At 40.3% G+C, this 17,293-nt stretch overlaps 3 protein-coding genes across 4 annotated transcripts; 1 reads left to right on the top strand and 2 right to left on the bottom strand.

Annotated features, from left to right (window-relative positions):
• Window positions 1–2,853: 2,853 nt before the first annotated feature.
• LOC141785655 (uncharacterized protein C16orf52 homolog B-like) lies at window positions 2,854–9,915 on the bottom strand. The gene is made up of 3 exons (XM_074664104.1): window positions 9,096–9,915; window positions 4,714–4,926; window positions 2,854–3,623 (listed from the first exon to the last, which is right to left on the bottom strand). Exons 1-3 carry the CDS (start codon window positions 9,199–9,201, stop codon window positions 3,439–3,441), a joined length of 504 nt encoding a protein of 167 aa, XP_074520205.1. The 5' UTR covers window positions 9,202–9,915; the 3' UTR covers window positions 2,854–3,438.
• A 376-nt stretch (window positions 9,916–10,291) lies between these two features.
• Window positions 10,292–15,324, bottom strand: uqcrc2b (ubiquinol-cytochrome c reductase core protein 2b). Of its 2 annotated transcripts, none has more exons than XM_074664094.1 (14): window positions 15,174–15,324; window positions 14,390–14,476; window positions 13,912–14,061; window positions 13,747–13,811; window positions 13,604–13,660; window positions 13,365–13,489; window positions 13,142–13,239; window positions 12,380–12,437; window positions 12,186–12,281; window positions 11,878–12,077; window positions 11,694–11,774; window positions 11,506–11,582; window positions 11,147–11,300; window positions 10,292–11,033 (listed from the first exon to the last, which is right to left on the bottom strand). In XM_074664094.1, exons 1-14 carry the CDS (start codon window positions 15,204–15,206, stop codon window positions 10,950–10,952), a joined length of 1,365 nt encoding a protein of 454 aa, XP_074520195.1. In that variant the 5' UTR covers window positions 15,207–15,324; the 3' UTR covers window positions 10,292–10,949. The 2 variants fall into 2 exon arrangements, with proteins under 2 accessions (XP_074520195.1, XP_074520193.1); XM_074664092.1 differs by lacking the exon at window positions 14,390–14,476 and adding an exon at window positions 14,253–14,354 and having other exon boundaries at window positions 15,174–15,322.
• A 605-nt stretch (window positions 15,325–15,929) lies between these two features.
• Window positions 15,930–17,206, top strand: snu13b (SNU13 homolog, small nuclear ribonucleoprotein b (U4/U6.U5)). The gene is made up of 3 exons (XM_074663399.1): window positions 15,930–16,151; window positions 16,339–16,459; window positions 16,730–17,206. The coding sequence occupies exons 1-3, from the start codon at window positions 16,149–16,151 to the stop codon at window positions 16,990–16,992; spliced, it is 387 nt and encodes a 128-aa protein (XP_074519500.1). The 5' UTR covers window positions 15,930–16,148; the 3' UTR covers window positions 16,993–17,206.
• Window positions 17,207–17,293: the final 87 nt, after the last annotated feature.

Genomic DNA, 17,293 nt, shown 5'->3' with positions numbered 1-17,293 from the left:
CGTCAGGTTTATGCAGATTAAATTCTCTGACCGCTGTGGAATCATCCGATACTTGATTAAACATTTAGGACAGTTTTTATTCTTCTTTTTTACCTTTAAAAGATGCACTTTAAAGTAAGTGAAGTAAAAACGGAAAGTTGACCCTTTTTTTTTTTAATCATAAAATGCTGCCAATTATATTTGGCATTCATACCATAGATGTTTTATATGGTGGCCCTGAAGCATAAAAAACAGCAACCAAAGTGAAAGAAAAAATAAAAACACCGAATCAAAAGGCAAAAATAAAGAAGGCAAAACATAAAATAAAAAAGTTAATGCCAACACATAAAAAGAAAAATTCAACACAAAGGAGAAAATTAAAAAAACGGCAAAACAAAATAAGAAAACAGAATGCACTAAAACAAAAAAAGAGAATGCAACCATTTATAGGAAATACAAAAACCTCAAAAGAGGTAATGCAAACACAAAAGAGGAAACATCTTTCTTTTGTTTTTTATTCTTCATCACAATGAAGGTTTTATTTTTATTTTTTGTCCTTTTTCTTTTCTTTTTTTTCCTTTTTTTTTGATGTCCTGTTTTGCACTTCATGGCCACCTTAGTTTTCTGCTTTGTTGACCATAAAACTGCAATATTTGCCCAAAAATGGAAGAAGTCTCAGACAGAAAAACATCTCCCTCTCCTAAAAATAGCACCTGACGCTGGCACATTCGTTGTTAAGGTCACATCGAGCTTGAATGCATCACTCCTGAGTGGGAGGCTAACCTTCAACACACCACTGGATTCATGTAGCCATCAACCAAAGCCAACTGGTTTATGATAAACGCAAACTACTCTTCATAGACATTTTCATTGCAACCTAAAGCTGTAGGACAACAGTTAGAGGACGCTAGGATCAGTTTTTGCACAAGGATGAACTCTGTGTATCTTTGATATGTGGAGTTTCAACGGCAGTGAGGAGCTTTTCGCTGGTTTTTAAAGTCTCACTCTAAAACGGAGGTTTCTTCATAAGCCACATGGAGGAAACAGACTCTCAGAGCCAGTTTATTTCTTAAAGGCTGAAGTGTATCGCCTTCAGGTCAGATATTCCTCTAAAAGTAGCTTAAATGTGTTCGTTTTTTCAAAACTCTAACACTTATTGGGACAGCAAAGCACAAGCTATGACCGCAGCCGCTTCTGGCAGGTGATGTCAATTCGCTGCACCTGGTCACCTTAAAATTGTAAGGTAACTAATGCTAACAACTTAGACTTTAGGACGTTTTCTTGTAATTACATTTCAGTAAAAAAATTATGTAGTTTTAAAGTAAGACATTACCTGGCTACTCTGTATCCTGGAAAAAGTTGTCTTGAACAGAGAGTGGCGTCAAAAAAGTCGGTATTCCATTCATCTGCTTCCAAACGTTTTTGCGGGAGCGTGTGCTGGTGCTCATGGGAAATGCAGTCTTTTAGCAGAAAACGCTTCACAGTGCCTTAAAGCTTCAGTTTAGAGTTTTTTAACTGTTTTTATCCAGCAAATGCAAACAAAATCTGTGATGATTCTTTACATTTATTTATTGTTTCAACTAAAGATAAAAATAAAATATTTATATAGTCTCCAATTTTTAACTGCTGATTTTAATTCTTCAACTATCATATTCTCCTCTTAGAGACTATCCAAACACCAGTCAACACAACAACTAGCTGTCAAACTCATCAATTTTTAATGAGATGCAATCCTTCATGCTTTTCCAACAACATCACAGTGCTTCCAGAAAAAAAATAAAGAATACAAAATACAGAGTGGCTGTAAGGTCTTATTTCAGAAATAAAGTTGGCTTAACTTCCTGAATACAAAAAAATGGTCCTAGATTCAGTCATTTTATGATACAAGAGATGAATAATACACCCGCTCTTTGCTGAAATTAAAGAGAGACCAGACAGATGTACTAAAGGGCAAGGCTGAGAAATCACGGCTTCCTTCTTGTATTAAATATTCAAATAAAGCTTATGCTTAATCAGAGGGTGTCAAAATCAGTATCTCAGAAGAAGTTTGCTGTTAGAATAAAAATCAATGTTGTGGAGAAATGCGTTTGACCTGTTCAGTGCCATGGAAGAGGGAAAATGCTGCAGAAAAATATGTGAATTCAAAATTGATTTGAATTCATCACTTCTATATACTCTCATTGCCATTAATTTTTTAAGTAATAAGTGCACACCGAGGGGCTCTTGACCTTTAACTGAAGATTATTTCCTGTACACACATCAAAAACTGTGGCTCAAGAATCTATATGTAAGAAAATAAAAAAAAACAGAAGGTAGGAGAGCAGCTGATGGCTGTTTACCAAAGAGTCTGGTTCTGTAACTATGTATTTTAATTTTTGTATGGGGTCCTTTAATAACTTGTTATATTTGATGCCATATAAATAAAATTGACTGATTGTATGATGTAAAGCTAAATCTAAACTAAAGCTAAAGACCTTGGCTGTCTAACTCTACAACCTACAAAGGTGATTTGGCCACGTTAAGAAAACCACTTTGGGTAAATTAAAGGGTAAAATCCTCGGGCTCTAGGCACAGCATGAAATGATCTACCTTTTTAGTGTACTGCAGACCTGGTGATGTCAGTATTGCTCTGGTGATCTAAACTGTGGATCAGGGAGCAGACAATCTTTCTGCAGCACACCCATACAACTTTAAATCACTCACCCCAGTAGTGATGCAAAGAGGAGTCAGAGCTGTGATAATGATTTCCTATTTTCTATTCATATCGCAATATCTTCAGGCTGAGTCACTGAACATATCTACATTCAACAATTTAAGGTACGTAGCTCCTTAAGGCAAATTCACTACTCATTTCAATGGCAGGGTAACTCTGTGTTGTATTAGGCCCTTTAATAAAAAATACTTTTACAAAAAACAGAACTGTACATATAAACAAATAAATAAAATGTGCCATAAGAGTTGAACTTCACTGCCTGTGTTTGACAGTTTGTACGAGTGGATGTGGTCAGGGAAGAACCATGGAGAAGGCTGAAGCCTGACATCAGTCTTATCTCAGTGAGCATCTCAAACGGAATCAGAAAAGACAGGCTTATCTGTTATCTGTCATTAATTTTGAGATGATGGATTACACTGCAGGAATCTCTTCAAAGTCCCCGTGTTTTAATCCATTGTTATCATGGTTTTCAATATGCAGCTGTCTTTCCGCCGCCTCATTCTCGTCGAACAGGACAGATGACGCCGAGGGCCACTTCACAGCTCTTTCGCGCCAGCTCAGTCTCTGCACGTCCAACCACAAATGGAAAAATTATCTCGGCTCAAACTGTGAGCGCCGGGGAAAATCCATCCAAAAGGAGAAACATCGATAATACTCCTCAGTTTGCTCCGAAGATTTTTTCACTGCCACAAAAGAGTCAGTGCTGGCAAAGTTCCCCCTCCAAATGAGGAGACGAGAAAGGTGAGTCAGCCTGGTAAGCACACCTTCCCAGCAAAAAGTAGCCCCACTATTGTGAAGAAAATGGAAAGCACAAAGAGTACATATGAGGAGCCCACCACCGTGTTGTTTGGGAGTTTATACGGCTGTCCTCCAACCTCGTTGATGTAGAAGCCGATTGGGAAAATCAGCGCAGCCATACAGAAGAGGACCACTGAGAGAGGAAACACAGAGGGAAGAGCATTAACCTGAGTCTGCCAGGACATATTCTTACACTTTCAGACACTGAAGTGCAAATTTTTGGAGTATTTTCTTTGCTTCTATATAACCCTTATATATATATATCCCAACTTTTAACAATATACATTGACTTATGTCGTAACTGCAACAATTTGTTTAAATTTGCAACAAACCTACAAGAAAAAAGTGAAATTGTTTTTATTTCTTTCATATAGATCGCAAAATACAGAAATTGCATAACTGTATTCCTCAAATTTGAAATTTGTAAATGTAAAAAAAGTTGTGTAACATCTTTTGGAACCACGGGGCTTTTATTTAGAGTCTGTGCATAACTTGCTGTTTGAGATATTGTCAATTTCATAACCTGTAAAAAATAAATAAATAAATAAATAACAGTGCAAATCTGCACAAAACCAGAGCAATCCATGAAAAGTGCATTCAAAATGAAAACAAACCTCAGAAGAGGAACATAAATGGCAAGGTGATGACATTTGCGTTAAAACAGAAAGTGCTGCAAATCAAGTGGTCTTGTCATAACAGTTCATGTTGTGTTGGCTTAATTGTGTTTTTACTATTGCTTTCAGACATGGTGAATGACTAAATGTTAGTGTAGCTCCCCAGATTTTAGATGCAAAAAGAATGATCTATCCATCTAATGCGGTTTCAGTCTACTGCCAGTCAAGAATGAATATGCAAGTCTTAGCACTAGCACTGATGCTGGGCTCTGTAGGGTTAAAATATCCACTTCTTTATTTCTTTCTTAAATATACAGAGCAGACATCTCTAATAGATGGCCATCTCTAATAGATGAACCCTGTTACTTTGCTGTAAAAATAGAAGCCTTTACGTTACAGTTCCTAAGCAGCTCCTTTGTGTGGTTGTTTATACCTACCAGACTAAAAGCTTTCCCTGAGTGAAATGCTTGAAGTCAGGGTCAGCTCCATTTGTACAAGAGATTTTCAAGTAACAGCTTTCTTCATAAAGAGGAAAGAACACGTACTGAAATGCAATCGTAAAAGTATTTTCACTTGAATGAGAACAAAAGGGGATCTGTGAAAACGTACTCCCTGTGAAAGCGATCCACCTGGCATACCGGGCGGCCTCCCGGCGCCAGCGGGACATCACCAGGAGACCGCAGGTGACGGTGAGGGAGATAATACCCAGGATGATGAAGAAGAGTGTGGTTATCCACTCCGGGGGCAGCTGCGGGGGAATGCAGGTCCGATCTCGGCCGTGGATGGTCTGGCATTGCTGAACTAAACCCACAGTCAGAGAGCCTGAGGGAAGACAGAGAGGGAGATGGAGACGCATTAGCAAACCTCACAGGAGAACGTGTCACATTAGAGAACTGAAACACATTACTGGTTGCTATCAAGTGTTTTTGCACTTTACCATCATGTTACATTCACAACCTAAAGTTTAAAATCAGCTTTTAAAGAGCTGGATGCACAGCTGACCTACGGCCAGGAAATACACCACTACCCAGTTGACCAATCACAGGGCTGCATTGTTTCTATGTGTAGTTGGATTGGAAATGCACATCTGCAGGCTTCCCACCTGTTCTGTCAGATATGTGTGCCCTTCCTGCTTTCCCATAGTTCACATTTGTATATCATTTAGATGTGGCACATTCAGAACGGTAGTTTTTATTTGACATTATGTTAAAGCAGAGCTATATTAATGTCATTTAGGAACTATTTTTGTTGACTCTGGCTACTGTGAGATATGATGACCTCCCAAGCGTCCCCCTCCCCACGAGTGAATCATGTGTGACGTCAAACAGGTTTCTCCATGAACCGCTGAACCACCACAGAGGAAGAAACTGTGAGATCAACAGAAAAAGAAGAAATCAATGACCCTACATCCTGGGGACGAGTCATCTATCAGTGTCCTGCACCACCGAGCCTTGTGGGTGCTGAGGTGGCTGTGGGGGGGCTTTTTCATGCAACACACACAGATACACACGCCAGAAGTCTGCATCAGCCGAACTCTGCATCCACTAACTGTACAGAAGCCTCCTGACAGCACAAAGCACATAAATGCAAATTAAATCCTCCCACACTTTCATTTACTCTTTAGTCTCTCTCCTTTTTCTTACTTATTATCTTTAGCAGGCAGTCAGAGCCCGACAAGCAGGAGGCAGAGCAGCTTTATACGTTTTTATGGATTTGTTCAGGACAATTTAAAACGCAGCCACTGTAGAATTAACATAATCGTCACGATAAACACAATTACAAGAAAGCGATATCACAAAGAGCGCAGACAAAACATGGGGATGCATTGGAAAAATCTTGTAATTAAAGGAAAATTACATAAACTTCTTTTGAATAAACACCTAATTTTCAGAGCCATTACAGCCCTTCAGCTCACATTTAACAGTTTAGCATCTTTCAACGACATAATGTATAAAATATGTTACCTGAATATAATGAAGCTGAAACTAAACAGACACAAACTGAGATAATGTTATGCAATCTGGTCTTTAAATATTTATCACGGGCTGGAAAGGCTGGAGTTCCTGATCATGGGTGCAGCACTGGGTCGATGATCCCAGTATAATGCGGGGAGGAACATCAGGCCTGAACCACATCCTCCAGCAGGCTGACCCACTCCCTCCCTACACACCGGACATCCTGCTCCATCTCTGCACTTCCTCTCAGACCACAGGGAGGGAGACAATGTAAACAGCGCATCCATTTCCCCTTCGTATATTGGACGTGTGTGTTTGGACACAGTGCTTCATCCAATTACAAAAAGTGGCTGAAAATTATATTTGATTCAACATAATAAGAAGAGCAATGATAATGATACTAAAAGGGAGCTGTTGCTTCCTCCTTTGAAGAGAAACAAACCAAAACTTTACACGGATGCCTTCTTATGACCTGAAAAAGCAATCGAGACCATAAGTATAAAGTCAAATCATTCCTTTCTCACTGTTTAAAATTCAGCTGCTGTGTAGGAGTCAGACAAAGTGAGTGAATGCAGCAGCTAAAGCAGCCTTTTATTACATTTTCCAAAGCAAAGATTGTCAATGAGTGATGCATTTGACTGGTAAAAGAGAGCAGGATGAGATTTTATTTTGAACTTTGGTCAGAAAAAAATCTTTAAAAAAAACCTACACAAAGTCCACAGTCTGTATTTGAATTAGCTTGTGTTTTCTGACCTTTATTCATAAGGAAAAAGTTTGATGAGCACATACATGCTCCTGTTCCCAGACCAATACAGTTTAGACTCAGTTAAACTATAGCCACACATGCATGCAATCATCCACCCCAATCTGATGTCCTCAGAGCAGCTTGTACCGAACAAACTGAGAAAGGAAAGCAGTTTCTACTTAATAAAACAGTTTGATCTTTGCAAAAATCTGAAGAATACAGCTGGGTGAGAGGGGATTCCCACTCGACTACCTCATCGTGATGATTTTATTTGTTTACCTCTGAGTGAGCCAACCAGATGTGATGTCACATTTTTTGCCATAGCCTTAGTGTGCATACTAGCAGTGTTCTCACTGTGTTTGTTGTTTTTTGTTTCACAAGTGAACTTTTACTTACCACACACCTCATAAACTCAGATGCTCCTGCTGTTCAAATCTCTCAACAAAAACACTTCACTAAGCCAACACTTAGTTTTCCCATACTGGTGCAGTTCCCCCACAGAGAGAAGTTAATCTAAGTTTTTCTTTCTCTCTGTGTTCATATAAAGCCACAAAACCAACTTCACAGCATGACCGAAAAATTATGAGACACTCGTTTTCCCCACAATGCTTTTCTATATGAATACACTGAGTCATAACAAAACACGTCATGAAGGAGCCTGAGGAGCTTCAACTCTCAGGGCGGAAAGCATTACTCTCTCTAGAGGCCCAATTAAAAGTCACACATCTTCATTCCCATCAACACTTCCTGCCTTCAGGTAATTACTGCTCGGATTATTAAACAGGAAAAATGGGCTTTTAGTACAGTAAGTACTTCAATTTCACAACACCACGTACAGCTGAGGCAAAAACAGATGCAGTGGGTGAAAATACTCATGCAACAAAAGCTGCCGGTTGAGGAGGCCACCAAGCTTGCAGCTGTAATAGTTTTCACAAAATAAATGATGTGTAACTAAATCTTAGCATTCCTGCTGTGTGCTTATCTCAGCCCTTCAGTAACATTGCACTAAAGACAGGCAAGAATAGATGAGTGTACTGAAGAGGTTTGTTTCTGGAAAACACAGACAGGACTGTATGTAGGAGACTGAAGCTACTACAAGGCTAGACTCTCTAAAATAAGCATATAAGTTATTATTTATCATTTCATTTGACTAACAAAAGCTGTTAACATCGGTGACAGGGTCTGACAAGTTAACGTTATTTTAGTAATCATAATTACCTGTGCTGCATTATGAATTAATTTTTGAAAAACTTAAAGCATGATTTAAAATATCAATTTCCCCCTGTAACATCTTAAAATTGTCCATAGTTAAATAAATATCAGTAAAAGTCACAATAAGGAGGTTCCGGCTAGCTTAGCGGCCAAATAGCATCCAAAATATTGAAGCTCAGTCGTCAAATAAAAGTCTAAAGTTTCAAACCCAAGTCTTCCCTTGCTTCTGACACAATCCCCTGTCCTCTATGTCAAACAAATGTCAGTTCAGTAAAGCAGCTAGTTAACGCATTAGCACTAACTTGTTTTGAGTTGTAAAACATCTGATATAGTAAAGTTACTTGCCTCAAGTGATGCTACTTGGGTCATTTTTATTTGGTTTAAAAGTGGACACACTGACAGTTGTGATGACAAATGTTGTGTCCTGCAGTGTCCTGTACCAGATTGGGAGAATAGAAGAAAAACAGCGAGATAAAATGTACCAAACATGAACAAAAAAGCCATTGAGTTTTCCACTGCCACAAGCATCAACATGAGAATCTGTTCTGCTGAGGACTGTACCCACCTCAGGGATTTTCAACATTTTATTGGTTAGTGAAATGTTTGGTTGGTGGAGAGGGTGCATGGTCGTAGGTCAGGGAATCAACTAAATTATCATTGTCACTTTGTCCCACAATACAAAAATTCCTGAGTGCTACATCTGCATGTCACATGTTTGCAGATGACTGCACGTTTTAAAACTACTCCAAAAATCACATTTCTCTCTGAAGTTTTGTAGCTGAATAAGAAAATTAATGTTAGTTCCCAGATTGTGTTTGGACCTTTAGATTTTGAGGAACTTGGGGTCTTTGGTTGCATGTCTATGAATAAACAGGCAACAGTTTGTACACAACTTGAGCCCTCATGTTTGTTGAAATGTTCAAAAAAAGTGTTGCACTTTTACAAAATGTAATGTTTACAGCCTCTTATGTATGCCATCTGTAGAGCCTGTGAAATCTGTCTTATATGGCATTTTCAATCAGAAGTACATTACAAATGAACTGACCTCCAAACCATAAACAAGTATGAACTGAACCCACCAGCTGAATCTCCGGTGCTGATCCAGTCCGGGTTGGCGATGCTTGCGATGGCGAAGATGTCTGCAGCGAGGAAGAGGCATCCTGAAATCACGGTGAGTTTATCCATGTCTGTGTGCACAAGAGCAGGACAGAGTGTTTGTGTGCCTCTGTCTCACCTGGAGGAAGGCGGGACATTTAGCAGTCAATAACCTACAGCCAGATCTCAGGTCCTATCACCATCCCTGCCCACGTCAGGGATCCTTATGAGAAAGTGAAGGGCTCCTTTTGATCGACAGTTTCCCTGGACATCTCGTCCGTTCCACAGTGGTGAGATATGCAATCTGTTCCTGGACTTTACAGCCTTTCATTAGTGCAAAGACAGCCGGAGCTGCTGGAGCGACCTGCTGGCTCTTCTCCAACCCCGGAGGACAGGGTCGCTGCACGGGCTCATGGATTACTTAGCTTCGGGTACATCCTGGTCATATTTCCTAAAAGCGAATCCAAATTAGAAACAAGTCCTCAGGTTTGATAGCAGTGCAGACACATTCGAGTCTAAAGCCGACTTGTTTCCTGAGTCTGCATGGAGCCCCGGAGCTCTGTCTGTCTCCCCATATGGAAGCTGTTTCTCTCCCTTTAACGCGCACACACGAAAAACGCCACACTGTCTGATGTCCCCTTTGACGCTTTAAACTCCCACATACATGCAGAAAAACAGAAACTGATTCCCATCTCGGACCCCACCGCATGCACTGTCAGTGTTTTCTGCAAGGCGTTGCTTTCCTCTCAGCAACGGAAACTCAAATTCAGCGAGTTCGGGTCTCCATGTCTGTGATGCACCGCTCTCGCGAGAAAGTGCGTAACTAGCTGCCACGATTTGAACATTTTGACTGAAACATTTTATTTTGAACCTCGAACGTGCGAGTTAAAGGAAAAAACCGAAACCACCCACAGAAAAGAGAAAGGAAAAGAGAGAAAACTTTACAATTTTTCAAGCAACGAAAAATGGTCACACTAAACAACAACAAAAACTGTTTAATCACCGGTTTAACTTAGTTTTTTGTCCAAAATGGAGTGGAAAAAAGTACATCGCATATATAATTAAAACATTCAATTTTTAATTGTAGAAAAATAAAATTTTATTTTCCCACTATGTGTACGGACGTATGCATTAAAAAATGTCATCCTAGAGGTTGTCTAAATTCGTGACACTTTATGCATTAAGTATACTAAGTATAATTTATTTTCAATTATTTCCTTTACATAATGATACTAAACAGATATAAATCAGTCATAAATATAAATATTCATAACTGAAATGCTTATAGGTATATTCTTCTCTTCAATCTAACGAATTACACAACCAAACATAAATGCAAACCCAGTCTTCCGAGAGAGGCTTTAGAGGTGTCATGTAGCAGTAGTCAAATGTTATACTCAAAGGTCTAGTTCCTTCAATTTTATAAATTAATAAAAGGTCCATTTACCTGATACATTTTTTATCCCAGACTATTGAAGAAGCAAGTAAGTTAGCAGAACATTGGGAGTACAGACTGATAAGCAGCAATAAAACAGTTCAGATTGAACCTATCAAGACACACAACAACACATCAAGTCACTCCGTAAGGTAGATAGAATTTATTATTTTACATCAGCTATACAGTTAATGTGGACAGATGAGTGGAGCACAAAAAATTTAGGAGAACCTGAAAATATACTGTTACAACACCTATAAATATCCAGTGGTGCTATGACATTATATATCTCAGAACCACAGCTTTGCAGAAAGTGGTGAAGATGTCTGTTTTTTTTTGGTGGAAGAAACAAATTCTGTTTTGCCGTCAGAGTTGGGTACAGTACGAGGTGACATAAGGAGACTTAGATCTCATCCACAAAGGGTGTGTTTACGAGGTTGCCGCTGGATGCCATCGTCTTCTTGCCGGACACAAATATCTTGGCAGCCTGGAAAAAAAAGAAGTTAGGTCATTATGTAACCATTAAGTGGCTCAAATATTGATGAGAAATTAACTTCAGTCAATTTAGTGTTGTGTAAATACAACTTTCAATATCCTTACGTTAGAGACATCAGTCAAGGAAACATTGTCGATCTTTTTAGAGATTTCCTCGTGGGAGCTGTACGATCCCTCAGCCAGAGCCTGAGTGCCCATGTTCTCCAGCAGTCCCTCTGAAGTCTCCAAAGACATCAGGAACTGGCCCTTCAGCTGAGCCCTGCAGACCAAACAGAACCAGTGCATTAATGTTTTGTTTGTACACTTTTTATGTATCTGTGGACTATGGCAACACCTAGAGGCAGAAATTGGCAACAGAACTGCTTTATAAATAAAACAAAATTTGAGATCATTGTTTGCACTGCTTCATATGTTTAACTTTCAAATCACTCTGAATTGAAGGCATCATAATCTCTCAGTCTTACTTGGCCCGAGTGAGGTCAGCAGCTGTGACTCCACCATCAGCGACAGCCTTTACCTGAGCTAGAGCGGCTTTAATCACCTGAAGAGACAGCAAAGGACAGCGATGATGTCAAAATAACCCATTACTGCTTTATAATGAAAAATAAATACTGCACCTTATCAGCGCAACATTTTACCATGAGATACTCACATCACCAGCAGCTGCAGCCTGGGAAATGGTGTAGACCCCGAACAGACCAGAGTCAGAGTAACTGGCGTTGAAAGCACACACCTGCACAAAAAAGGGAAGTGATCAATGCGAAAAGTTCTCCCTCACAAGCCCTGCATGTGAATTTCTATGGACAAGTCTTAACGATGAAGTGAAGACCTCTTACATCAAAGGGGTCAGCAGTTGCCTTGGCAACGCCCTGGATGAGTTTGCTGGAGGCGCAGGAGCCTCTCTTGACATGCGGGCCTGCTCCCAGTAAATGCTGCAGCACATTGAAAGCCAGAGCCTCGTTGCTGCCTGCTGCGGCTGACTGACTGACCACGGCTGAGTGGACGATGCTGCTGGTGCTAGGTAAACGAACCTCGCCTACCGAGATGAAGGAGGCAAGCAAAATAACATTTATCATCTGGAAGCTGTTAATTCAAGAGGCTTGTGACCAACATGGATATCTTTAATGAGACTGGCCCAGCTTACCGCCACGATACTGAGCCTTGGCCCCTGTGGTGCCGGCTCCACTGCGGATGTTGAGGAACTGCTCTCCAACCTGCTTCAGCACTGCGTGATCAACACCTGAAGGAAAACCGAGTGATTGATTAATATTGTCACATAAACATCATATGTTAGAATGGAACTGACTGAATGTTTTAAAGAGTAATATTGGTCGGTACCAAGTCCAACAAGAGCCATTCTTGCACTTGTGAAGTTGTTCTGGACAAACTGGTGAAGCTGAAACAAAAACAAGAATAAAAAAATAAATAGGGTCATGGGTTTCTTGAGATACAAGTAACACATTTTCATTATCAATAAATTCACTCAGTCATGTTTCTTTGATCATAGGCAGAAATTGTTACTTGGATAAAGAACTGGTTATATAGACAGAACCAGTGTACTGCCCCTAATTTAAAAGTGCTATACTGCTTGTTAATTCATCATAATGGGTAACAGAAAGGCAAAAACAGACAGTGGTGGATTCAAAATTATACATGGAAACTGAGATGTATTAAATGTTTCCCAACCAGACACTGATTTCACCATCTCATGCTGGCATGTGTGAATGCAGAGCACTGCAAAAACTGTGACTGTAGAGCTACTGAGTCACAGGTGCTTCAGGTCAAGGTTGCATTTCTGTCTCTCTCTTATGATTTCTCTGTCTATCTGTCTGTCTGTCTGTCTTCAAAACATTAAGTTCAGCAATGAATCTTTGCAAGATTCCATAAGCTTTCAAAACTCTAGAGTTTTCTGGCCTGTGTCTGAGCTGTGAGAGAGATTTGGATGAGATTGAGAGCAGACACACAGCAGGCAGGGTGACATGCCAACATTTGTAGCACACTTCTCTCGGCTCTGGCTGTGTGAAGTAGCTCACAACCATAAAAGTACTTAAAATTTGACAACCAACATTAAACTTTGGGAATAGCTGAAAAAATCCTTACATGTTCAGACTGAATGTTTCCCACCATGTAGTCAGGACAGTACAGGGAGTTACAAAGGCTGTTCTTGTAGGCAGCAGCATGAAGAGCTTCAATGATGTCTAAGATGACGGAAAGAGACACAATCATGGAATGTAATCCAATGAAAATATTTTAAAATATTCAGGACAATGGTCAAGAGTTGGATCATCATCTACATGTGCACTGCAGTGAAAACAAAACCCACTTATTTGAGAACTCTGTGCAGCCTCAGCTTTGTCCATCATCACCCTTGGTGTGAGGTCTGATACCTCCCATGGTCTGAACTCTGGGGCTGTGGTCACATTGATCAAAAACTCCATCACGGTGTCACTGCAGATGAGTATTGACAGGGCAGGAGAAATGTGTCAGTGATATTAAAACTCCAGCAGTCCAAAATAAAGCTGCACAACTGCTAATTTAACATGTTATTATGTAAAGACTTACATGTCATCTCTCAGGCAGTCGACGGTGTAGATCATGTTCTCCCTGGATGAAGTCACACTGCAGAAGAACACACACATACAGATTTCTGATTAAAAAAAGGATCACTAAACAAATCTGAATGCTTGGTTTGTAGGGTTACTGACCCCAGGCTGCCACCCACAGCCTCCACACCACGGCATATCTTGAAAGCTGAAGCTCCTTTGGTTGTCTGGAAAAACAGATATTAAGTTAATACAAGGCAAATATTGCTGCTGGAAAATATATAATATAGGTCAAATCCAAAATACACCAAAGATGCAGAATCCTACCAGACTGGATGCCAGCCGGAGAAGGTGGGCGACACCCTGGTTGTTGGAGGTCTCATACCGACAGCCGGCCTTGACAAACACTCCAATCTTGGAGGCTGGAGAATAATTCTCCAAGGAGGCGATTACCAGTCCACTGGGCAGCCTGGTCACCTGGAAAAGGGGACACAAAAGTCACTATATGTCCCTGGTCTTAACTGATGAGGTACAATATGTTAGCTTATAAGAAATTTCACAGCAGCTTGAATGACTTTAGATTTTGCGCTTTCAGTTAAAGACATGATAACAACAGAAGCACTCTGACACAAAAGCAGAGCCATCCTCATCACTCTTCATACACATACATGGACGTCCTGGAACGAGTGGGAAGCCCCAGGAGAGAGCTTGAGGCCAGCTAGGGGCCGCACAAGAGACTGGCCTGAACTGGTAGCCGCATAGAACCGTCTCTGTGGAGAAGAAAAACATGTCAAAAACCACTGACCTGCACATCCTGCGGCTGAAACTTAACGGGTTCGGCCGCCCCTGTGAACTCCACCTTACGGGCCGCCTGGGCCGCATAAAGCCTTGTCTGGAAAAACAGAGAACATGGGAAGGCGGGAGATTACAACTAATGTGTTTTTGGTTTGTGGTGTAGGGTAAGGGATTTTTTGTTGTTGTTGTTGTTGAATTGAATCAGGAGCTTGGAGAGTAGAATGTCAGGATGAATGAACTTACTTGATACGAACACAAGAACCCACAAGTACTTCTTCAAAACACACAAGTTATTCAAATTGATCAGAGGCTTGTAAAAAGTATCCATTCATTTAAATTAAGTATATTCTTTTATATTAAGACAACTTAAAGCTAAGATTCAATTTAAATAGTATAACCCCGTAATTAGAGCTGCACTTTATCAAGTCCTTTACCTAACGTCAACATTACAGACGTAGTGAGGATGCGCCTGTTGACTTGGATGTACAGGACTCAAATTAAAGGTGTTGTGAACCATAGTTCCGTACACAAGACCAACTGTAGTCCCCATATTGCCTGATGACACAATTTACATGTCTTCTGCACACTACACTGGGTTATTTTCTGATTAAGTGATGGTTACTTAACAGCTTGTCATGTCGAGCTTCAGTTGACTGTTTCCTATTTCACACCTTGTCCTGAGACGACCCTGAAAGCTGACACCGTACGATGTTTAAATCAATAATCGGGCCGAAAACGTTTTCTACGGTTTTCCTGACACTGACGGATGTGTACTAAGTTAAAAGAGTCCTTACCGAAAGCTGACTGATTCCCCTGATCCCCTTCATCTCCTCTCTCCTTCAGTCTGGACGATGGAGCAATATGGCCGGTCTGAAAGTGCCCTACCCAGAATGCACCGCGCGATCCTCCAGGTTCGCAAAGTACCATCATGTGAATGAGCATGCGCCCTCTGTTGCAATGGAGGCCATCAGACACGTCTACAATGTCACAGAAAAAAAATGTATAAACTCTAAAGAAGAGGTTAAAACTAAGAAGTATTTACGTGTGACTCGACTACAACTGTACTGACTGTATTTTAACATCTGAAGATAACGTTTAATGGATGAGTTGGCTATTTCCACCTGTTGCTTCGTTTTAAATCGGAGAAAAAATGTAGGTAAATTTTATCTCCCAAGTTAAAATACTGAAAAATGTTATCGACAAGAACATTTCCAAAAAGATCCAAAAATCATATCGTAAGATTTCTAAACACAGGGGAATCCTGAATCCGTAATTTTCCAGACACAATAAAAAAAAGTTATACAGTCTATGGCCATGATATGTGTTGTAAAGTGAAACGAAGCAAAAAGATAAACAAAAAAAAACGTAGGGTCAATATTATTGTCAATCTTGTGCTGTTTTTATTTCGTTGTAGTATAACTGTTGAAACAGTGTTTCTGATGTACAACATTGTACGATAAATCTGTCATAGGTAGCATTATCAATCAAATCCACCCCAAAAAATCACACTCAACGGGCACAAAAGGACAAAACACATTTCCTGTCTCTTTCCGCTGACTTCCCTGTGCGCATGTGCAGTACTTCACACGTGTAGTAAACGTTCTGAGCGGCTACATGCAACAGATCTAAGAGGGTCCTAGAACAACAAGAAACGGATTTTAGACTTCAACACATATTCAGTCTTGTTCCCTTTTCAGATCTCGAGGAAACAAATTAGTCCTCCGTGAAGCATTTCGCCGAGAGGGCCGGAAAAAGGAAAAACATTCACTATGGTGAGTTCTTGTATCCGAATGAACTTACATGCTAACAAGCTAGCTCGCTAGTGATCGTGGGGTGCTTTGGAGAGCAGGTTCAGTGCTAAAAAAAAGTGCTGTCTTCAACTAAATGGATCGTCTTGTTAGTGAATTTGAAGACTTTCTTAGTTGTAAACGTGGTGTTAATATTTTTTACCGTCAACAGACTGAACCACAAGTGAACCCAAAGGCCTACCCACTGGCCGACGCCACGCTGACCAAGACCATCCTGGACCTGGTTCAGCAAGCCTCCAACTACAAACAGCTGAGGAAGGGGGCTAATGAAGGTGAGAAAACATGGGGGTGATGGAGAAAAATTGAATATCTGCATTATAAATGGGTGACCATTCCATAGCTTTCGGTAGATATGCTTCAGCAATGTAGCGTGGTCCTCCAAGCTACGACTACAAACATGACCCTTTTTTTTCAAAGTTTCGGCAGTGTTAATGAAACTATGAATTTGATATTTTATTTCATTTTAAATATCCTGCAATAATTTATATTTTAAAAAGCCCTGATGATGGATGCACTAACTATGATCATTTATTTCCCTCCAGCCACTAAAACCCTGAACAGGGGTATCGCTGAGTTCATTGTGATGGCTGCTGATGCTGAACCACTGGAGATCATCCTCCACCTGCCTCTGCTCTGCGAGGACAAGAATGTGCCATATGTGTTTGTTCGCTCCAAGCAGGCCCTGGGCAGAGCCTGTGGGGTGTCGCGCCCTGTCATTGCTACCTCAGTCACCATAAAGGAGGGGTCTCAGCTCAAACCGCAGATTCAATCTGTTCAGATGGCCATTGAAAGACTGCTTGTGTAAATAATCCTCCACGGATGTGAAAAAAACTCCTTGGATCAATGGAGGAGTGAAATTCCAGCTTGAAATTATTGTCTCTGGTTTGATGAAAAAAAAGCTGTTATGAATGACAAGAAAAATTTGTGTTTTTTTTACATTAAAGGACAGTAAGTCAATTTTGTTGTATCAGCTTGCAATGGCATGTTCTGATTCAGAATTAAACCATTTTTTATTTAAACTGGGACATCTGGTTCTTTATGTTGGTTCAACAGTGTTAAGTAAAAAGTCTACATCAGGCATGAATGCAAGAACCCAGTACTTATAC

Source organism: Halichoeres trimaculatus, unplaced genomic scaffold (genome assembly GCF_033239565.1).
Source record: "Halichoeres trimaculatus isolate MK-OKI-2021-1 unplaced genomic scaffold, fHalTri1.1 fHalTri1_scaffold_23, whole genome shotgun sequence".
Taxonomy (NCBI): domain Eukaryota; kingdom Metazoa; phylum Chordata; class Actinopteri; order Labriformes; family Labridae; genus Halichoeres; species Halichoeres trimaculatus.
The sequence above is the reverse complement of the archived record's forward strand: the minus strand, read 5'-3'. Positions and strand labels throughout refer to the sequence as shown.

Coding starts and splice junctions, on each gene's coding strand:
- uqcrc2b (XM_074664092.1), bottom strand. CDS start 15,206: ATGAAGGGGATCAGGGGAATCAGTCAGCTTTCG. Junction 14,355..15,173: donor GGGGAATCAGTCAGCTTTCG/GTAAGGACTCTT, acceptor TCTTCTCCACAG/AGACGGTTCTATGCGGCTAC. Junction 12,282..12,379: donor AATGGCTCTTGTTGGACTTG/GTACCGACCAAT, acceptor GTTTTCCTTCAG/GTGTTGATCACGCAGTGCTG.
- snu13b (XM_074663399.1), top strand. Junction 16,460..16,729: donor GAGGAAGGGGGCTAATGAAG/GTGAGAAAACAT, acceptor ATTTCCCTCCAG/CCACTAAAACCCTGAACAGG.
- LOC141785655 (XM_074664104.1), bottom strand. CDS start 9,201: ATGGATAAACTCACCGTGATTTCAGGATGCCTCTTCCTCGCTGCAGAC. Junction 4,927..9,095: donor CAGCACCGGAGATTCAGCTG/GTGGGTTCAGTT, acceptor GTCTTCCCTCAG/GCTCTCTGACTGTGGGTTTA. Junction 3,624..4,713: donor GTGGATCGCTTTCACAGGGA/GTACGTTTTCAC, acceptor TTCCTCTCTCAG/TGGTCCTCTTCTGTATGGCT.